Source organism: Apus apus, chromosome 3, assembly GCF_020740795.1.
Source record: "Apus apus isolate bApuApu2 chromosome 3, bApuApu2.pri.cur, whole genome shotgun sequence".
Classification (NCBI taxonomy): Eukaryota; Metazoa; Chordata; class Aves; order Apodiformes; family Apodidae; genus Apus; species Apus apus.
This window is the reverse complement of record NC_067284.1, coordinates 93,798,230-93,822,124: the sequence shown is the minus strand read 5'-3', so window position 1 is coordinate 93,822,124 and position 23,895 is coordinate 93,798,230. Positions and strand designations below refer to the sequence as shown.

The following is a 23,895-nucleotide window of genomic DNA, read 5'->3' as shown; positions in this document are numbered from 1 at the left end:
TGCCTCGTGTGTTTCTAGGATTACTTGCAAAGAAGGGTCATCCAGGCCAGCCAATATGACTGTGCAGAAATCATTCCTTCTCTTTGCCAGAAAGCATTCCCAGGAAATAGAGGAAGATACAAACAAAATCCGGACTAGATTTTTTAAGAGTCATCAGTTGCTACTGACAGTAGAAAGATCAGGCATCAACATTTACAGTATGTTCTGCCGAAGCCACTCACAGCTGCAAGGCAGCAATCTTCCTTGAATATACATTTACAGTAGAACATTAATAACTTTCCCTTTATTACTAGCGAGAACCGTATCAAATTGAGCCAAGTTAGAGAATTAAAGGGATTCACTAACTCGCAGTAAGACAAAGCCTCAACTTCTTTTTAACACAAACTATTATTTCTCACTTCATCACAGCTATTTATGCTCTTTGTATATTGTTCTTGACAATAAAATTAAATGCATAGATAGCCATTAAGGAAGTTTTAATGTCTAAGTTGACTTATTAGAAGCATGCAGTTTTCTCTTATGCCATCCTAGTTACCTACAACAGAAAATTTATATGTTCTTTAAATCAATCATTATTGAAGGTATGTTATTAGACCTAAATCTTTTTCCAATACATGAATGTCAAAGATATTTGAGAATAAGAGATAAGCCACCTCTATTTCACATCCTCCTTGGTAACATCGATTCAAACCTCCAAGCAACAACATTAAAACCAGGATGAAAGGTCCTCTCAGTTTCACAGTAATGCACACAGGCTGTCCCCAGGGAAGTAACACATATTGTAAAAGCATACCCATGACCTTTACCAGCCACTGAGGGAATGCAGCAGACGAGTTCTGGCTGATCAGAGAAGTGAAGGGAAAAGCCCTAGTTGCCATTCAGATCATCTGCCGCCTCAGGAACACCAAAATACCCCGAAAGGATAGAGTACATCTTGATTTTTCCATCCTATTTTCCTCATCTTTAATTGAATTATATGAAGTTCAGAGTTATTTTTTGTTAATTATTTTTTAACCCACAGGTTACTATTTCTAATATCTAATAAGATATTCAGTAAATAGGAAAATATTTAACAGGTTGGACACTTAAACTAGGACATGAACCACTTGTAATGTTCAAATACATTCCTAGCAAATTCATGGTAACCACCCACTTAAAGCTGATTACAAACAACACAAAAACTACACTTCATCATGACCAATACAGAGTAAGAAACATGTCAAGTGCTGCTACATCATGAGACCACTACATGGGAACTCAACGTGGGAAACAATTCCAAAAGCAAAAAGGTCATTGCAAAAAGAAAACAAGTTCCAACAAATAATCTTGCCAATTTCTAATTTAAGACCACAGCCTTTGTTTACAGAATTATTTTTATTAAAACATGATCCTTCTTTTTCCATTCTCCTTCCACTGAAATGCAGGAGTTACAGGACAGCATGCATAACTACTGATGTTTTTCAGTTGAGTATGCTCTAGTCTATATTAAATATGCCTAGGTAGTTGTGGCATCTCTACACAACACTAGTAGCAAAACTATGAATTCAAATACCAAGTAATAAATAAATAAATGAAAAATTGCAATCACAAGAAGAAAGCACCTTAGAGACTAAAAATATTGCTACTGGTGCTTAAAAATAATTACAAGCAACTAAATAGCTATTTAAAACTACAGACTAAGAGGGGGAAAAGTAAGACTCATCACTGAGATATGCTGAGAAGTTTGATTCTACTAGACAACAGATGTGAGCTTAAGGAGCAAAGATACTCTGAAGATACTCAATCCACAGAACATATGAAATACCTGTCTGAAAACATGGTAGAAGGAGGCAAAAACAAAAGCAAATATTAGATATAGCAAGGCAACAAAACAAACACAGCATCAGCAACTCTCTGTGGGTCTTTTTTTCTCCTTAGTGTATCTATTAAGGCATTTACATACACTTATGTTATTACAATATGTTTAACATAACAGTACTAACCTCAGCTTGCAATTAAACCTCATTATGTATCATTACCAGCAGGTGCAGATGGGACCATACTTCTTATCACAGTCAGTTATTTCTTCTGTAAGACTGCAAGATTCTTTTCTTTTTCCTTTTATTATTTTGATTATTTTTTTTTTTAAGTCAGCTAACTTCAGATTGTAACTTGATGCCTTAAAAAATTCCTGCTCACCATTGTTAGTGATTAACAGGTAAAGGGACTATTTGCTTCAGTGCCTCTGCCAGGTTCAGCTCTAGTCCCTGAGAAGGTCCCACAAACGCAAATACACAAACATTCTAACAACTGGGATGATAAGTGAGACCATGAATCAGTCAAACTCTATCCCAAAAGCCCAGAGCATTGACCAAAACCAGCAGTAATTGAATTCCATATTTTTATAACAAGCTTCAAAGTCCAGCAAGGGAGATGCTGCCTGCACCCTGTTCTTAGAGCAGAAAACAGCAGCGGTTGAGGAGGAAGGCAGAAAACAGGCAACTCTCATGCTATAGCTAAATCTGGGAGAGATCATGAACTGCTATGTATCATTGCTTTTTATGCTAGAAACTAGTCATTCTTACCACATCTCATAATCTATTACAGGAAAAAAATATTTATTTTCCTGCATCTTTGTTAATTCACATCCTATTTTTCCTCTTCAGAGAAGGAGGGACTAAACAATCAAGTTTAAAAACATGAACAGTAGACTAAAACTTGAATGTTTAAAAAGCAGTTCACACAAATAAAAACTCTCTTCTATCTGGGTTATTCCTCAGGTTAAGGCAATTTTTTTTTATACACAATTTTTTAGGAGCAATCAGACTGGATAATACTTTATCAACACTCAGGTATTTCCTTGCTTGCACCACAAAAAATGAACAGGAAAAAGGACTACAGATCATCTTAGGTGATGTCTCCTTGGACAGATAAAACTGCCTAATCAATCTTTTTGATCTCTCTTCCTCCATAACTAATACATTAAACTCCATAATTCTCCTTCCCCAAAAAAAATCCATTCTGAGATGTCTCTGGCCTCAGGTGTTTTGGGTCATGTGAAATTAATTATCTTGAATAGGTATGCTTTGTCTTTAAAAAGATTTATCACATTTGCTAAGAGTCAGCAGTGGAGCAGCAAAATGTCTTCAAAAATATGGGGTCTGACATTTACTGTTATGGTAAAATAACCCTTGGAGGAAAGGAGAAAATTAAGGAGCAAAAGTGGTGGAAAAGAAAACAGCACACTACCCAGAAAGTTAGGTAAAACTTTACAGTTAGCAAATGCATTCATGCCAGCTATAAAGGATGGAGGGACCACTTTAATTTCAAGATGCATATAAAGCCATCACATTGCAAAGCACCCCAAGTACAGCTCACCACTTCACCTACTGCCCTGTCTTCTCTCATCTTTTCTTTATTTCATAACCTTCCAGGGAAGGGGACCCATCAGAGTTCAGGAGAGGAAATGCTTAGGAGCCCCAGCACTGAACATTTGCCCTTCTGCAGGCCAACCTGGATGGAGCTCAGCCCTGAAGGACACAGTTCATTCCCAAGCTGCACTTCAGCCTCTTTGCTCTTTAACCCTCAGCTGAAATGCATTTTGGAAAACCATAGAGCAGGAGAGAGCTTAAGATGCTGTAAAAGCATGGGAGATCTGGTTTTACCCACACTGGCGGGTCCTAGCTCCAAGCCCTGACATTGCTACAGCTGCTGGCCAATGCAGATGTCATGGCACCAGCACAGGACCTGGAAGATCATGATCACAGAAATACACACAACAAGAACACTGCAAATACAGAAGTAAGACTGTTCAGGGCTTCTGTATATAAGAAGAAAGAAATTGAAAGCTTGGATTAGAAAAAAATGGGACTACATGACAAAAAAGGAAGGGAGGCACAGCTCTCACATATGCAAGGCCTTTGAATGCAGTTCCTGACACCTTGGAACAATGTCCCCAGCTGACTCCATTCAATAGTCACCCATAGGAAAGACTGGGAAAGGGGGGCAGAGAAATCCAGTGTCATTTTCACTGAGTATTGCAAACATCTCAGGAGTTTTGTCCTTTTTGCACAGCACAATGTTCCTAGCAATAACGTTTGCCATCCCTGTGGAAAAGCTTCCCAAACACAATGAACATATGATTCTCTGGGGAAAAGGAAGAGCCTCAGTTTACCCATGCAGATCTGAACTTCCTCTAGAGTGACAGCACTAAGTTCCAATAGGCTGTGGCAGATCTGACTCCATGGGTCTAAATTAAGAGTTAGGGCACCATGTTTCTTGCACTGACTCTGGGTCCTACCTGCCAAGTTCAGGAATAGCAGAAGAGGAGAGTAACCAATCTGAAAGCAAACTTGGAAGAGAGGTACCTTGGAAAAGGGGAGAACACAAGCCAGTAAAGACTGATTCCTGCAAGGAGATAAAGACAGAGCAAGGCTAGAACTCCTTAGACAAAGAGAGATTAACAAATAGGACCAAGCACACAAGCATGAAATCCTGTAAGGGCCGTGAAGGTGAGGAGATGTAGAGTGGGAGAAGGGAAAATGAAGGGCTAACAATGCAGAGGTCTGGAGCTTTAACAAGAAAAACTGGATCTTCCTGGGTAAAGGAACTAAGTGACAAAGACATAGGTAGGAATGAAACAGGCAGGGCAATCAAAACTTTGGATTTGCCAGCCAGACAAGCCTTTTGACATGAGAGGATGCAATAGTACATGAAGGGGGGGGAAAAATGGGTCAGAAAGTAGGAGTAAAGAAAGCAAAGAGAATGGGGTAGGGTCTAAAGTGAGACACAAGACTCCTGAATCATGCCTATTCTGTTTCTAGAAACCTAGACTTGCAAGTGCAAGTATAAAGACACTGTGCTGTGTAATTACCAGCTTAAGTGTCAGATCTGTATGATGGATCTAGTAGTCCCAGGCCTGCGATACACCATACAGATAGATATAAATTGAAACTATTCAGAAGCTTGGAATAGCCAAAACTAGAATACAAAATCTTTGTTCATCCCCCTCTTACCTATGCGTAACAAATAATATATGGTTAATGGTTAATAGAGAAGTTATTCTGTGGATCTGCATTAAAACTCTACTTTTACCCAGGAGTTCCCCTGTAATCAATCAGAATCATTTAAAGCACAATTTTACACATAATCCCTTACTGTGTCGGGCTAAGAAGCTTCCTTAGATCATTAAACCCAGTACTCGCTGACACAGGCATTATCTTCTTGAGGTCCCTTCTCTATGCTGATCAGGCTCCATCTGAAAACCAACTAGATATTTGGTACAGTTTGCTTGAGTTTGAAGAAGAGAGAAACCTTTTGGGCTCTGTTATAAGGCTCAACAAAAGCTCTGATTAACATGGAGATATTACAGAAATGTCAAATTCTCTGGGTAATCTAACAAAAGTCTCAGATTGAGCATTCAAAATCAACAGAAATTTCTGCTATTTGCCTTTATTTGCAGTGGCTGTAAACACAAGTTAATACTCTTGCATTGCAGAAAGGTGTTCTGAAAAATATATCCATTAATACTTATGAACTGGTAAGTATTAAGGAAAAAGGATAGAAAGGGATAATGTGATTGTAAAATTGTGGTTTCTGTCCTTTTTCTGAGTTTGAAGACCATACATTACCTATCCATACAACTACATGCCTTAATTAGTAGGCTAATCCATAGGCAAACAGCTAAATCCATGACTCTCCAAATTAGACTGGACAGAGTGATGGAAAAAACATACATCAATAAAAAAACATCACATGGCTTAATATAAAGATCCACTTAAATGCTTTGTATTTAAAGTTATTTGAAAGCAAACTTCCTTACTGGTTAAAGCCTAGTAAAACAGACTGTTTATGTAGCAATTTTTATTGCCTTTAATTTTAACAATGCACCCTTTCTTACTATACAATCACCATAGGCTTGTGAGTTAAAGTGGATGCAGCTCTAAGGTAAAGATTTCTACTGCGAGCACTGAGGCCTGGCTGAGCACATTTATTGACCTTAAGACTCAATCTCCTTTAAATGTGCTTGTACCTTCATTTCAGAGTACGTGCATTTAGTTGTAGCACGGTTCAAATTAAGAACACAAACAAAAGTCACTGTACTGTGAACTAGAGCAAGAACTTGAATCTCACTGAATAGATGCCTGAATCAGATACTGGTGCCTCAGCATACTGGAGATACTGTCTCTTGCTCATCTACCTATTCTCTGATTACTCTGAGAGATGGGAAAAACACTACTCTACTTTCAGTTCCTTTGTAAAACCCTATTGAACCATTTTAATAAAGTTCAGCAATTTTTAGAACATTGTACAATTGCAATTTTAGGATTTTGGTATGCCAAACTAGTTTTCAGAGGTTCAACTGCCTACACTTTGTGTTTAAATGAAGGGCAACAACAATATAACTAACATGAAAGGACAAGTAAAATTCTTGGAGTGAACTTTGCAATTCTATACAAAATTCCTTAGTTACAATTTTGTTTGCTTCAATGTAAATCAGATTACATTTATCCCACCTCTAAAATCACTTTCCTACTCAACTGCTGAATCAATCTAGGTATTTTAAACACCCAAAATGACTTGGTAAATGCAAGCACTTCAGTAAGACCAAAATCAGTCTCTTTACATTTTCAAGGCACAGTTAAAACTAGACTTTCTTACAGTAGATGATTTCTACTCAACACCAGCAATTTACTTACAATCTGAACATGCCAGACTTCATAAATCTGCGTCTTGCAATGGCAAAGTAGCCCATGCTTAAGTCTGAATCAGATGTGCAGTAGTCAGCATTATGTCCTTTTAAATAGTCTCTTTAATCATTAACGTGGCTTTCATAGCTACGTGTGGTTTAATGGGCCATGAAGTTAAGAGAGTTACTTCAAATCCAACTAGTATCTGACCATACCCTGTGGCAGGGAAATCCAGGAGTCACCTTATAAAATATATTAATGGGTATACAAGTTTAAAGAATGGAAATTTTTACCTATCTCAACACAATGTCCATAACATATACAAACAAGTCACATAGCACATTCTCAGTATCACCATCACGTATTCACTCCTTACATGATCCTGCCCTGCCTAACCTTCCTCCCGCAGGATGGCCTTTCCTCTCTGGGCAGCAGTCAAAAGCAGGGCATAGAACAACTGGTTACGTGTACACACTCCTCCTTTCAAAGGCAAACTAGCCAAGAATGCATTGGATGAAGAGCACAGGATATCAGCTTTCAATCAAAACAAACCTAGGCCAAAGTGAACCAACCAAGGCCACAAGCTTTGTATTGCCCAGTGTCCTGTTGCACAGGAAAGGAAGGTAAAAAATTCTCAGTGTTGCTGACCAAGAACTTCAGAAGGGCAGCACTCCAGAGGCAGCCATTCATTACTATAGCACTGGGGTGGCTGCAAAAATAAAAATAAGCCACAACCCCCCCCTCCTTCTATATTTATATAAACTTTCAGGATTTCACATGCATGCCCCTTTTCATTTAAAGGATGTAGACTAGTCATCATGCCCCCTTGAAGCACCATAGTGCCTAGAAAAAAAAAAGTTTTCTCTGATAATAGCCCAGGTTCCTTCACATTTTCAAACTATAAAGTAGGGAAGCTACCCACAGCAACCCTGCTCCTGGGCAAAGTGTAATTTTTCACTACCAACAGAACAGCACAGAAAGCAGGTTTTAAATAGCATCCCAAAGCAATCATCACTTCCTTTCTCATCCTAAAACAAAAACCAAGATTCTCAGTAAGTTTCAAGTCAATAAAGAGAATTAAAACAAGAAGTGTACAGCATAAGAACCAAGGAAAAGATCAAAATAAGCAATTATACAAAATTTAAGAGTCAATACACAAGTAACACCAGGTGGCTTCAACTGGACTTTTACAGAGTATTTTGGATGAGTAAAGCTGACTCAGCAGCACTGAGAGTAAACACGACTAAGGTTCAAAATCTGCTGTAATGCACTCAGAAAACTGCATGGAGAAATGAACTGTTTAAGGAGGACCAAAACTCAGATGCCATCATGCAGATGGCTACTTTAATAGAATAGAATCTTCCATTTTTTCCTAAACAAGACACGTAGTATCAAATGCTTGTGCACAGCGAAAAGAGAGGGAACAAACACTACAGTGTTTTATCTGTTTTCATTACATGGTTCTTTACATTTTACTAGTAATAGTCTACAAAAGTAAGAGCAAAGTATATTTAACTTATATTGTTCCAAACAGTAAAATAAAAATTAAGTAGTACTTTCAACCCAACATTACCTTGGAAAAGCGAGCATTTATCCATTTTGTAAATGTCTTTTTCTGTACATCATTGTGTTCATCTGGAGAGAGAAAAGAAGAAAACAATGAGGGATGGTGCACTCTTCTAAATCTTGTGCAAAACAGGTCATATTAAACACTATCCTCACTCAGTGGGAGAATTTTTTGCATAATCTGTCAATAAAGCTGTTCAAATCTCTACAAGACTCTGGTATGTGCAGAGTCACAGAAGTCTTTCAACTTTTCTAGCAACCACAGCAGCTCCTTTGCATTAGAATCAGCCTCCCAGCACCTCCTGAGCAGGATACTGACACATTAAATCCATAGGCTTCCTGCCTGGTCAAAATCAATCTACAAAGTCAACAGATTTTGTCAAAATGTTTTTGCTTGCATGCATGACTCCAAAAGTTGTGAAGGTCCTTATTCAAGCTTCTGATGCAGGTAATAGCCTCCTTCAATACACAGCACAGCAACTGCAATAGCAAAGCTGCTGGAATAACTCTTGAAGCACTTGCATCCTTACTCACCCACCCTCCACCTGGTTTCACACCCAGGTTAGGAACCGTGCTAGTGATCAGTCACAGTCAAGCTCAAATGAAGTGTGGGAAGGGCTGCTGAGCCCTTCCCTTCAGATGCCCCTACTGGTGTGACACCAAAGGACTATCACCTATGGTCCAACAGACAGCCAGAAAGACCCAGCAGAACAAGAAGGAACGACAGGTGAGCACCTACAGGTAAAAACAGAGGAAAGAGCAGTGACTGCCTCCTGTGCAGAGAAAAAATAGCTTTCCAGGTTGTTTAAGGAAGCATTTTGGTAGTCACCTGCAGTTTTACAGTATCTGTCACACTAAACCAGAATAAGCCACCTCCAGCACAGCTCTGCCGATATCACAGGACACCTCTTGGGTAAATTGCACTGAGCAATGCTAAGGAGAAGACTATGCCTCATCGCTTGCACTGATACCTGCTGACATCAGTCTAGGCAAAGGAACTTGGGGAACCATGGATTTTCAGGCCTGTTTCCTGCAGCCAAGAAGAAAAGATACACATTAAGCCTGTGAAAGGCTTTAAACTGCAAACCCATGAGGCAGACCACAGCCAAGGCAGGCAGTGCCTTCCACTGGACAACCTCAGTTTGACAGCTGCAGCCCAGATCATAATCTCCAAGAGGCCTTTTCAAGACTCCGGACCAGACTCAAACACACTTCAGACACCCACAGCACACTGCTGCCTGGGATGCTCAACTGCAGAACTTCTTGATGGCAGCGGGCACTGATTTTTCAGACCCCCATACCACAACAAAGCATACCACCATGGTGTTCAAACCATCTGTCCCTGCATTAGGATGAAGCCACAGGGGAAAAAATAAATGAAAAAAAAAAGTGAAACTCACATGTTCCACTTTATGAAATAATGAAAAAATATTTATACAGTCTGAAGAGATCAGAATATGATTAAAAGACACCATTTAAAAGGTCATACACCTCAGACAGCAGACTGTTGTACAGTGAAGTTTTACCTACAAAACCCAGATGTTTAAAAAAAAAAATTAAAACCCTACAAAATACTAATACCAGAATATTCCTTAGGGAGATGACCTCAACATTTCTTGTTTGTGGCCAAACATGCATGTGAAATGATGCCATTTGCATCTAATATATCTAGCCATAAATCTGTTACACAGGTTATTGGAGCAGCAGAACAAACAACTAGGCGATTTTTATTTAAAAAACATGAACAAGGAAGAGGGGCTGTGGCTCAGTTCAGACAAGAGAAGCTGTCACATTGGTATGAAATGAGATGTCACAGCAGTTGAGATTTAATAAGCTGTATGAAAACGTTTATATAAACTTAAATCTCCGTTCTGGGCTCCTTTTAGGCTACAGCTAAAGAACTTGCTTTGGACACACCAAAGAGTGCACATCTGATGCAACGTGGCAGCCAGCAGCCATTGTTTCACGCTTCTGTGCCTCTCCCCTTCGCCATCTAACGCTGATCCAACACAGTCACACCTTGAGCTCAAACAGAAATCAAAAATAGCCCAATGCATAACAATTTTTTTTTCTGAAAGCACTTCAAGATACCTACAGTGCACGCCCAGCAGACCATGCTTAAAGCAGTATGTTGAAATTCAAGGTATCCTTCTGGGAGAACAGAATTACCTAAAAGATCTCATTAACTTTGCTCTCTCTTCCCTCAGTGAAACAGGCACCTTACCATCAAAGACAGAGAGCAGGATGCTCTGTACCAAGTACCCAGGAGACAGGGTCAAGATTTAAACTCCAAATATTCTGAATATATTCACTACATTCTTTCCAGTTCAAGTATTTGTTCTTGTTGTTTAGATGACAGGAACGGATTAGCTTATTGATGCCTCTCTTCAACCAAAAAGCTAGATTCGTACAAAACTCAATCCCAGACTGTTCAACTGTTTTCCATTTGCACTAACTGCAAATACTATTTGTATTTAATGTATTGAGATTTTAAAATCCTTCTCTCTCTTTGAATGTATTTCAGTAACCTCTGTCACTTCTCTGCCAACACCCTCTCACACACTTAAGTACTGGGATGCGTTCCTAAGGCTTGGTCTGCCTTTTTCCTTCCTTAAACTTCTGTGAGAATCAAGACTAACCCCAAAGTTCAAGGTTTCACATTCCTTTAAAGTGCTTACCCCTTAAGATAGTAAAGGCAGAGCATGCAGACAGGCAAAAGTAGATGTATTAACTGTGTAAAAAGGCTAACAAGTAATGAAAAGGTCATGGATTCATAAATCCAGCTCAGCCCCTTCACAGGCACATGCCCTGCAGGAGGTGACAGCTCTTCTCAGCATTACACCACCTACAGCCGGCCAGAATTCCATCAGCAGGCCTTGCTGCTACAGCTGCTCCCCCCAGACTGCATATCCGGCTTGTGCAGGTGATCCTGCTATGTGTGCTACCATAGCATACATGACATTTACTACACTTACCCAGTAGTCAGGTAAGTCAGGCTGTTTTTCATGTTTGCTTTATAAAATTCTCTGGAACTAAGATTTTCATAATTGGCCATTTACAGCTAGGGTTGTGTCAAGCTTTCTGCTACAAATCCCCAGGAAGAAACTTGTAACTGAAACGCTAGTGCTTTGTTAACAACAGTGACAAGTTATTTTATCCCCCAAATTAATTGTCTTTAGATTCCTATGAGTCTGCAAAGCTAAGACCTGGAGGCTGACATTATGATTCAAATAGCAAATTAGCTACATTCAGTCAAAAAAACGCAATACTACCATTCAGCAAAAGTGCATGGTACTCCAGCCAGTTTCTCCCACAAGACATTAAAAATGTCAGCAAGTCACAGCCCAGTGAGAAACAAATTCACCAAGTCACCAAGACATTTGTGCTTCCTTTCACACTGCTGCTGCCTGATGATAAAAGCCAAGGACTGACTTGGGGCCAAATTCTCCTTCATCACCTACTGACTGTTTCCTCTGGCCCACATGGCTCTACCTGCCCTCCAGTCCTTTAACAGACTTGTAATGGTCAGCGTCAGAACAGTTTGTTCAAGAGGAAATAAAAAGAAACCTAAACATACACATGCACACAAAATTAAACTCTTGTGATGACAAGAGAGAGAAGAAAAGCTTCCTATCCTAGATGCTTGTTTGTCAAAGCCTGTTTCTGTTATACAACATGATATATGTCCGTGCAACTGGAGTACACTCAATACAACTGGCTCTTATGATCAGATGCCCAGCCTGTGTCCTGGCATCCAGTCACCCCCAGGAACTGCTTTTACAGGCTTACATACCTCCTCCACATTTAGCATCGTCCCTTAATTTTATCTGTGGACTTTGAAACCAGAGTTTAAGTTCAGTCTATTTTACCTTGTGAATATTGCATTCAGGAGAAAAAGGAATCTAAATTAGCTAAAAATAGAGGTAAACACAAAAACCTCACCAGGCTGCGGTTTGCCCTTTCCTCAACCTCTGCTTCCTACTGAGAGCCAGCTTTCTTATTTCCCCAAAATGCACTACACACTTACATGACAAAGCTATGTTATTTAATTTTTCAAAGACAAAAGTTATCATACCCAAAACACCTGGCAGAGCAGCACTACAATGTAAGTGCCCTGGAGAAGTGCACAGACTAGATTGGCAAGTACAGAAAATGCTCAACCATTCCAGCACAAGTTACCAAGGGTCATCGCACATTTTTAGAATTAAATTTGCCTTCCCCATCTCATTATTTAAGTTTGCAGCAAAGGAATTTGGAAATAAAAGGAGGAATTAGCCTGTGGATTTCAATTAAGACATTTGGAATGTAACAAAGTTAGAAACATCCCTTTGCCTAAGCCTTTAGGGCAAGAAGAGTATCTACCATGGATACAGCCCTACCCAGGATTAACACACACATGTGAGACCCTGAAAACAGTAACAAAAGAAAACAGCAAAAAAGAAACAAACAAAAAAACCCCACACCACAAAGAGAGAAAAGTTTCATATACTTGGGTGCAGGATTTTCTGGATAGAAAAGGTGTTTTGAAAGTAACCATCTTTTTGCAAAACTCATTCAGACTAATTCATATACAAAAAGACACAAAACAAGCATCTAAAATTTGAGGATGGAAACCAATGTGGGTTTTATGTCCAATAGCAAGAGGCAAAAAGCCAAGCAAGCCACTAAAAAGCACCAGAGTTTGTCACCACTAAGCTCACAGAAGAACCTCTGATGTTCATTGGAATTACTGGGCCCTAACTTTGTTAAGACAGAATAATGCTTATCAGCAGCCCTGAGGTTTTGTGCTGAGCTGGGCTTTTCTAGGGGGAAAGGCTTTGGATTTATTATTAAAATAAAAAAAACAAACAAAAACAAAAAAAAAAAAAAAAACACAAAAAAAACACAGAAAGGAAAAGTTAATATTAATCTGCAGATCCCTTCTTCTTTTGCAACACTGTGTTAGAAGAAATGGCCCCAGCAAAAAGTAACTCACTTGCAAGCTTTCACCTTTGCACAGCAATTTTAATTTCAGCAGTCAGTGGCAAGCACCAAAGTTTTCCTTCATTCCTTTCTCCTTTTCTCTTCCAACTTCAGGAGTCAGGCAAAATGACAGTTACATCAACAGTAGCTCAAATTAAAAAAATAATAAAAATATATATATATTCCTGCCTAAAGCAACTGCCACACAAAACACAGTTTCCCAAATTGTAAGTTTTCTGAATAGACCAAAATATGTAACAAAAGCATTACAGGAAACAAAAAAAAATTATAAGTTCCTGCACCTCACGCCCTGGTGTTTCCCAACATAGACACCATCAAAAACAAGACACCACAGATGAGGAATGAGGACCAGCCTGCATTTCTTACTGAAGAGTGCTGTGAGTCTAAGCTAAATAGTATTTACTTCACAATAAAAATATTCCCCAGCAACTGATAACTTAGAAGGCAGCTTCCTCACAACTCAAGCAACATTAAAACAGCTGTTTCCATACCTCCCAGCAAAAGCAATGCAACACTGCCAGTCTCAGTGCGTCAGAATGATGTTTAAAAGGAAGCTAGAGAGAACAACAAGCTCTTGGGAGACAGAAATAATGCTGTGAAACCACACACCAGGTCTGATGGCCCAGGCTGGTCAGTCTGCAACCCTGCTGTTTTCACAGAATGACAATGCAAATCCTAGAACTGGAGGCAAAGTGTCCAGACATCTACACAGGGCTGCTCCAGGACGTCATCAGGGCCCAGCAACCCCCCACTTCCCTCCAACAGGTCAAACCAAGCCACACCAGCTCCCAGAGTGCAAGACAGCCCAAGGAGGCTTTGTGTGCAACACAAATAAGCTTGGGCACATATTTCACAAACTGCCAATGAATTGAAATGAAGGTATCATAAACATAACCGTGATGATACATTGGATTATACATGCCCAGTAGATATCAAAGGACAAATTTCACCCATAGGGAGAGGAAGATTCTCTCACCATCTCCCTGAGGTCCCAATGAACATGACTGACACACAGAAAGACAGATGAAAGGCAGATAATTGCCAGATTTGGGGCAGGAGTTAAGACGTTTCTAAGGGCACAAACCGAAGGCCACTAAGAACGATGGAGCAAATTTACAGACAAATAAAAGGTAGGAATCACAAGCTAGATTTACCACAGATTGTTTTGTTATGAACACAAAGTCAGGTCTTAGCATTTTTGAGTGATTACCAAAAAAAAAAAAGAAAAAGAAAACACACACAGAACTGCTTTCCACAAGTTGGTGTCAGCCCTATGCTCTTTTTTTCTCTGCCCAAATTAGAATTTTTATTAGGCTCTCTTCCATTTGTGGAGGTGATTCATAGGATATAAAGTCATAGGGATCATTGTGATCATCTTTTGTAATCTCCTGCATAACAGAGGAGCCATCCCCACAAAAAGCCCATTTGCATACCAGAAAGAAGCAGACACACAACAGATGTCAGAGACCCCACGCAGGCCCAAGTAAGCTTGGGCAGAGAAAGGAGCCAAGCCATAAACTATATATATGCAACTATTTCTCTTAGCTAGTTATAGCAGAGTTTCAAATCAGGCAGACATCACAACCTTGTTTGAACATATTCTGGAAACAATGTTCATGGTAAGAAGGGCATTAGGTTGTTTTCCACATATGATTGTCATTCTCTGTGGCAAACCTCCTTTAAAATAAAAAAGTCTTACACATAGGAGTAAACTTTTTCAAAAGTTTTCATAATTGACTGAAAAAACAGACCAGATGAGACAGAAGGAAATGCAATAATATCCCAGAGACACCTTTTCACAGGTACTGCTAGAGATGCAACATATTCCATGTGTTTCTCTGGCCAGAGCTCCAAGTTTATGTCAGAGTGAGAAGGCTGACTTGTCATATGCAATTAGGATAAGTGACCACATTTCAGATAACGAAGAAACCACCAGACTGGAGAGATTATTTTGTGCTATGTGACAGGTGCATGAAGACAGTGGCACTCTGAAGTTATTATTCATAACACTGAACTTCTGCCACCTAATATTTCAGACTTTTTTTTATCCCAACTCTGTTTAGCTAGAGGTTTTCCTATCTTGACTTTCAAAAATACCAAATCATCCTCCATCCCCTATTCTATGTCTTTTCAACCCCAAACATAAAAACCTTCAGTGATTCACACCTTCAGAGCTGTCCATCTTTTTCCCAGGTGGTCTACCCATCTCTCCCCACCTTGCCCCAAATCTCCTTTCACCACAGGCCATCATTGCTGCTCTAAACCTTTCTAGGTCAACAGCTTTTGCCTACACAAATAGCAGCTAATTCCTGAGATTTAAACTAATAATACCTAGCTCCTACCTATTACTACTACACACTCTAATTTCATGAAAGGAGTAGATTAATTATGCTTGGCTTCCTGTATATTAGTGAAGATCCCACCAGTGCCAGCTCTTGCCCACAACCTCTCTGGTCTACCACTGCAAGCTCCCACCCCAGCACACAAGGTACAGGCCAGAAGTGCCTGTGTATGCACCAGATTGTATTTCACATGCAGATGCTCTCTGGCCACCCACCAGGCACCAGGAAAGACATCTATACTTTTTTTTTTACTTTTTTTTTTTTTTTTTAATTATTTCTTCTTTAGTGGAAGCACAGCATTCAGGGCCTCCTCTTCCTCCAGCCAGTGATTTTCACACAATGTATAGCTATTTAATTAGCTGTAGGACATGAAAATTGGATTAAATTTCCCACTAGTTAATCCAAATTGGATGAGTTTTGCAGGGGAAAAAAAAACATGGAAAGACAAGCATAATCAGAATACCCTACTTGTCTCATGAAAATAGATTAATCAACATATTTCAAAGTAGTGTATGCTGTGAACATATTTAACAAACTACATCAATGCTATTTAAATGTTTCTGCAAGCAAGTGAACTAAGTACCCTCTCATACAGACCACGTAGGTGCCATTCCAGTGACAGCAACATGCAGACCAGAGTTATTTAAAAACAAATGGAATTTATAACTACATGGAATTTAAGTCTTTCCTAGCAATCCAGTATATAAGGCATTCATAACATTGCATAATTCAACTGATGAAGTCACTAAGTCTAGGCTTTAGTCTTCTGGGATTGATTGCCTCAAAATCTCTGATTGTATTTGGAAATCTGGTCTTAAGACAAAAAAAATAGCACTCACACAATTGTATTTCATCCATCTAAAGTAATAGAAATAATTTAAACTTTCCAATGTTAATTAACTCCAAAATAAAGAATATGGCTTTCAAAAGCCATAATGGTCTGTCACTTGGAACAAGATTTTTACACACCAAAAAACCCCAGACACAACAAACATATATAGTTTACATATATGTTGCAATTTTGTAACTGTTATAATCACACCAATATCAATAAAAGTCTTCTAGCACTTTCATACACATGCCTCAAGCCACCTCATAAGTATTAAGCAAACTCCACCACCCATTAGAATCCACCACTCTTAGCATTGCTTCCAAGAGGTTTAGTAAACTTCCACATTGAAGTGTTTTCACAGAAGGTACAGCATGGCAGAAGTCAGAAGGCACCTACAGAGCTCATTTCTCTAGTCCAATGCACCCAGTCAGAGCATGTTGCCCAGAGCTATGTCCAGTCAGGCTTTGAACATCTCCAAGGACAGAGACTCCACAACCTCTTTAGGCAACCCATGTCAGTGTTGTAAGTAGAAAAGGACTTCTCTGTTTGTTCCCACTGCTTCTTGTCCTGTCACTGGGCACCACCCAAAAGGCCTGGCTCCATCTTCTCTTTGCACCCTCCCTTCACCTATTTATGAACTTTAACAGCATTCCCCTGATCCTTCTCCAGGCTGAAGAGTCTCAGCATCTCCCCATATGGGAGATGCTCCAGTCCCCTCATTGTCTTAGAGGCCCTCCACTGGCCTCACTCCAGTATGTTCACTTCTCTCCTGTACTGGAAAACCCAGAAATGCATTAAGTACCCAGGTGTGACCTCAACAGCACTGAGGAGAGAGGATCATGTCTAAGAACATGCAGCATCCTCACGCTAAAGCAAAGGAATGAAAGAGAAAGAAAGCAAGCTCCTGTTTCACAAACTTGCCAACATCTAAAGCTCATCAAGCCATTTGCTGGAAAGCTGCTCCATAATACAATTTCACTTAACAAGCTACATACTCAAAAGCTTCCACACTCTTCTATCGCTAAATGATAACCACAAACTAACACATATTTCATTTCTTCACAACCAAGACTCAAAACAATTTGTTACCCTTACAAATACCTGGACAGGCAACACTCGTGGAACAGAAGCAGTGGGGAAGCAACTCCAAATACAAAGTATCCCTCAACTCAAATTGTTGTATACTGATCTCAGCAAACCTAAACCCTGTCCACAGAAATGAAGTTGGAAAACACAGTTTAAAAAAAGCTTAAGTTGTTTGTTATGCTTTCACACAGACTAAGCCCAAGCTTTATTAGCTATTCCACTATTTTGTCAAGGATCAGTCATGCTGATGCCTGTAAATTATTTACCTCAGCCTACTAACCTTTGTAATTAAGATGAAACCTGCAATGTAGATTTAAAGGAAGCCCCTAAAATTCATGTGGTGAAGAAAGGAGAAGCAGGCAAAGAGAATTGACAGGATGACTTAAGAATTTAAATCCAAACTATTTGTTAGAACAAACCAGAACAAATACTCTCATTTCTATGCCTAAAATAATCCAAACAAGTTCACTACAGAAAGCATCACTGTAAGTTAACCTGTCCTTAGCTTCACATGACCTACTCAAAGTATGTTAAGTGTTCTGTACTGTCACTCAGCCCCAGTGAGGAAGATTAAGTGAAAGGCAAGTCCATTTCTTGAGACAAATCGAATAGTTAATTTCCCAGTCACACTCTTTTGTTAACCAAGGAAAATAAATACTTGACCACTGGGGAAAGGGCAACCTTTGTGCAGAAAAATGTGATGCCAAGCAAGTCTTTGAACACATGGTTCATGAAGAAATTACTCTTCTTCCTCTAGAGGCAAGAAGCAGACATAAAGGCATCCCATACAATCCTTGTATTTAGGGAGACATGTTAATGAGGAAAGAAAAAAAAGAAAGTATTGTGAATTGTCTCTTATAGTTTCTGGCAAACATGAGAATTTTCTTTTGTGATTTGATCTGAAGAGCAGTAGGTCAAGGCACTACTAGTCCTATATCCTAATTAAACTCATTTCCTTCCCTGGCTTAATTAGGCCCTAAAGTTGAACCTCTCCATGATTAACTGCTCTGAAAGTATATAAATTCTGTTTGACAATTGCAGGATAAATCTCTGGAATGCATTAAAACAGGCATTTATGCAATCAAGCAAGCCACTGATCACCATCGGTGTGAGCCCACTTGAGACTTCCCGCTTCAGTACAGAAAGCTCCTTCAGGTTATAACACTTTCAGTGTGACCAAAACTGGAGAAGACACAGGAACAGAGAAGTCAAAAGGAAAGCAACCAAAGTTCAAAGCTCGTTGACCCTTTGGCAGAACCTTGGCCAAGAAATTTCAGCAGTGGTTTAGGTGAAGGATTACATGTACGCATCCCAATCCCCACGCTTTTATTATTTAATTACCATCTTTTAGGAGGACTGTGATGGAATGTGGGGCTTGAATGTTGTCACTCACACATTAAATGGTTTTGTGAGGGCATGTAAAATTTGGAAAAGATACTTTGCCATCAGCTTCCTAGAAATTGGCTAAACAAAAGGAAAGCAGATAATTACAAGCCAGGTTATTACTGCTGCCTCTGGCAACATCTCCAGTAGATCAGTAATACTCACAGGTGTAATCCTGGCCTAGATGCAATTTTGGAAAGGGTTCTTGCACACCTTCCTCATGCTAAGGAGTCCGGCACCATGCAGGCTCAGAATTCACAGCTCTTGCCCAGCTGAGGCAGCACAAGAGCTTTAAATCCCCAACTTTGTGAAACAAAGGTCAATGAACCTGCAGCAGAGCAGGTGGTGTCTGTGCTTCAGTGAGGGTGGAGCTTGCAGCCTGAATATTGGTAGCCTGAGTACCAAAATTAATGACAGTAGCCAAGAGTGAAAGCAAGACAAATGAGGACACTAGTTTAAATGGACTAAAAAAAAAAAAGAGATTATGGAATTAAGAGTCCACAAAGATGGACATAATTTATGACTGAAGAAATCCCTGAAGAGGAAACCAATGGAAAGTTATATTAGAGGATGCAACACTAAAGATGTGTTTATGAAAGATGTACAAGCACAGAGTATCTAGCTGTGGACACCACCACAAGTACCATACCAGGCTAAACCCAGAACTGCTCTCCTTGTGGTAAACCAGCTCCCCTGGAGAAACATAGCTAAATCCACCAGAAATTGTGAATCCAGTTGAAACAGACAATGCAGAAGATTATTAGGAAACTAGTTTGGTCAGCGTTCAAGACCTTTTGAAACCAGACCTGCAATGCAACTTTGACTTAGCTAGATAGCAATGTTTAAACTCAAGTTAGGAATTTTTCCTCATAAAGAACTGCTTTTTATCTTTGAATTACCTCCAAAATTAAAAGTGGTTGACAGCACAGGAAGAAACACTGTGAAGCTTATTTTGAAAAAAAATAAAATTTAGCACCAGTGGGCACAAGTCAGCATCTAAACACAAACCATTGAGTTTTGCTGGCTCAACCACATTGGCTAGGTATATGAAAAATCTGTGTGGACATCACTAATAAAAAAACTGCTCTGGCATAGCCAGAATTTTGTCAAAGAAGAGCTTTTGCTGTCCTAATTCACAGATTTTGAGGAAAAGAGTATAACCATATAGCAGATCAACCCTTTCTACCAGTAAGAAAGGAAGGCTATACAGCTGAGCAAGAGCAAAATACCACCTCTGTAGCAGACAAAAGCATGTGACACAATATGAAATTATAATGTCCTCAATTTAAAAGTTTGTCTTGAAACTCAGAACATTTGGTTGGATATATTTTAAACAATAAAAATACTTATGCCTTTCCAGTGTCATACTGGATTAAAAATAAGATCAGCACTTAACCCCCACTCCAGAAAAAGCCAAGGCAAGATCACCATTGCTGAGTCACACAATGCAAGGGGCAATTTCTTCCAAGGCTTTCCCAGCTTGAACCTCTCCTCAACCCAGAAAGAAAAATTATTTGCAAGTAGCATCAAATAATGTTTCTTACTATAAACAAGGAGTACTGAACAAGTGTTTCCCAAATATCCCAAAAGAAATGCATGATACAAGCACAACTAGAACTGGAGCCATGCTTAAAGGCAGGTTTCAGTCATCCCAGCTTGATGTTGGCTGTTAGCACCTTATGTGCACTTTTCCAGCTCTCTCAAGAGCCAACCACACACTTGTTTCTTCAGCCCTGCTCATGTAACTACTCCCAAGTATCAGCCAGTTCTGGTAAAGCAAAGCCCAAATGCCCCAACACAGCTGAACAGGATGCAAAGGGTCTGGATTAATGTGTAATTGCTCAGAGGTGAAGGGTCAAATGAGGGAGAGAAAGGACATGGGGATAAAGCAGAGATGCAGTCCCAAAAGCATGCAAAAAGACTGGCTCCTTACCAAAGAAAAGCAATACTCTTTTATGTGGTACCCCAATGGGGTTAAGAGAAACTTGCTTTCTACTTAACATGTATTTGCAATTCTCTGAGTGAGAAAGCTACTATAACAAATTAACTTCATATATGTTTAACAAGAATTTCAGATTTCAAAGTCTCAGTAAAATTATGCACATAACTTACAGCTAACTACAAAACTCAGTAGTAAAAACAAAAAAACAAAACCAAAAAACCCCACACACAACAAAAATCAACAATACATTTCATACTCTTCAGGTTATGCAAACAAAAGTAACACCTAAACGGAAGTAATAAAAGGAAAATTATTAAATTTTAATCATTAAAATAACATTACCATCACAGAAAGAACAAGTGGTACGAACAGGGTGAAATACAACTACAAAATGGAAATCACAGGAAACCTCCTAAAGACATTGTAGTTTTCATGTGACTTGCCTTTGAATCTTTAGTTTTCTATACTACAAATTAGGGGTGAGCAGAAAGTGAAGAATGCATCTAAAGAAGTACTATTAACTCAATTTTAGATCTTTTCTATAAACATAAAACCAAAAAGGTTTACATTCAACACTGTGTTCTTAACTGTAACAAGTAACTTCAGTACTTCTGGCAGTCTTATCTGCAACATGCAAGGCAAAACTATGAGCAATAGGTGATAAAATTTGCTAGAAGCTGTGACATTCCACTTTTTATTTTGCAGATGCACTCTGAGTGACCACCAGATCAATTCCAAGAACATCATACACTGCCATTGGGATTTAAAGTAATAAAAATAAAAAGACTTTTAGGACCTCTGGTCACTCTCCACATGGTCTTACCTTGACTGAGTACATATTAGCCCTGAATTAGTCTTTCACCAAGGTTTCTCCCCCTGCCTAAACTCAGAAGGTATCTCAATGTATCTGGAATACCCTGCAAGTTCTTTAGTTCATTGGTAGGCACTCTTTCTTAATCCTACTGAAGTTCACAGCAATGTGAATTTGCAGCAATAAACAGTCGTACACTTTGGACAAAAAAAATAGGTAATTAAACAGGCAAGGCATAGTTAGTAATTTGCCTTCAAAAAAAACGGAGGAGGATATGACACATGAGATGTTCAAGTAGTCAGCTAGTGTCTAGCTGCTTTGTAATTGGCAAATACTTGTGACACTTAATGTTATCATGCCTGCAATTAAGTCAAATTCCACTTCCCACCTACACAGGTCTTTTAAGTTGCTCTGCTTTAACATGTCATCATCTCAAACCATTGTAATATGAATACAGTTGAAAAACTAACAGCTTAAACAGCTGTTCCAAGATTTTTTAATTGATATTTGTCCCTTTAGACAACAATCCCAAAAACTAAATCACCAAACTACTTATTCTTCTAAGAAAAATCATTAACATCTTCATCCACAATGCAATGATATAAGAAGTTTAATTCACATAATACGAATTTAAAGTTCATATCCAAAGTTCTCTATTTTAATTTTATGTCACCTACCACTTCTGATTTTCCACACTACCAATATATTAAGGCTACTCTTCAGAAATTATAATATTGTGTTTACCAGGACACACAAGTAAAGCAGCAGTACAAAAGGAAATAAAACTTTAAGATGCAAATAAGCAAGGAAACAGTAGTAATGATCTATGGAAGGACATCTGAACTCACGCACACAGCTGACTGAAACATCACAGAGCAAGCTGCAATACACTGTTCATATTTCAGATTGTCCACTGCTGACACAAGTAAGCGATCTGTAGCAGAAGTTGGATAACTTAAAAAATAAGTATTCATAGAATGGTTTGGTTTGGAAGGGACCTTGAAGATCATTTATTTCCAACCCCCTGTATGTGCGGGGACACCTCCCACTAAACCAAGCTGCTCAAAGCCTCATTCAATCTGGCCTTCAACACTTTCATAGAGGGTGCATCCACAACCTCCCTGAGCAACCTGTTCCAATGTCTCACCACTCTCACACTACAGAATTTCCTCCTAATGTCTAACCTAAATCTACCCTTTTCCAGCCATTACCCCTCTTCCTACAAGCCCTTATAAAAGTCCCTCCCCAGCTTTCCTACAGGCCTCTTCAGGTACTGGAAGGCCACTATAAGGTCTCCCCAGAGCCTTCTCTTCTCCAGGATGAACAGCCCCAACGCTCTCAGCCTGTCTTCATAGCAGAGCTGCTCCAGCCCTTGGATCATCTTCACAGCACTCCTCTGGACTCACTCCCTTCTTGTGTTGGGGACTCCAGAACTAGACACAATATTCCACGTGGGGTCTTGCAAGAGCAAAGTAGAAGGGAAGAATCACCTTCCTTGATGCTTCTTTTGTTGCAGCCCAGGACACTGTTGGCCTTCTGGCTGCAAGCACATATTGCTGGCTTACGTTGAGCTTCTCATCAACCGACTCCCCCAAGTCCATTTCCACAGGGCTGTTCTCAAACCATTCTCCAACCAAACTGTGATCATGCTTGAGATTGCCCCAACCCAGGTGCAGGGCCTTGCACTTGGCCTTATTGTACTTCATGAGGTTGGCAGGGGCTCACTTCTCAAGAAGCTTACCACACCAAAGTGATAAGGAAAGAATTCCTGTAGCCACACACATCTGACAGCTGGTGCAGAAGGACCAAACATTTTTTTTATTAGTCACCTACCTACCTGCTGCTTGCTCAAATAAAAATATTAACACTGTCCAATATGCTTGGAAATGAAAATTCACATTTGAAGGCTACCTCAAGTGGCCAGCTGGTACACACTCTTCCCTTTTTTATAAAGTTAATCTACTTAATATGGCTATCATCACCCTCGAAGTCACACAGTCCAGCTAGTAAGAGATCTGGAAGTGCTAAAAAAGCAGTAGAACTGGAATATTGCTTCCTGGCTTTATCCCCCAGCATCTTTTCAGTCCAGCTATGGACTGGCAAAAATCATCTCACAAAGCTGGTCATATAGAAGTGTAAAAGAAGGATCATGAGAGTGCCAAAGAGAAGATGTCTACATAGGCTACAAAAGAATGTGAAAATTTTTGCTCTTAAAAGAATTAGCATGACTAAGAGCTGACTTAGCAACCTATTATACTTGGAATTTTTGTGCATTTGATTAC

General features: G+C 39.4%; 1 protein-coding gene across 8 annotated transcripts in view; it reads right to left on the bottom strand.

The window, feature by feature from the left end:
* Positions 1-23,895, bottom strand: part of UTRN (utrophin) — a 358,149-nt gene that overhangs the window by 292,354 nt on the left and 41,900 nt on the right. For 7 of the 8 annotated variants that reach the window (XM_051613510.1, XM_051613511.1, XM_051613509.1 and 4 more), the window contains one exon: positions 8,242-8,303. In XM_051613510.1, the coding sequence (XP_051469470.1) occupies positions 8,242-8,303 (62 nt within the window). Of the gene's footprint in view, positions 1-8,241; positions 8,304-19,025; positions 19,060-23,895 lie in introns of those variants that run through there. The other variant, XM_051613515.1, reaches the window with a different exon arrangement.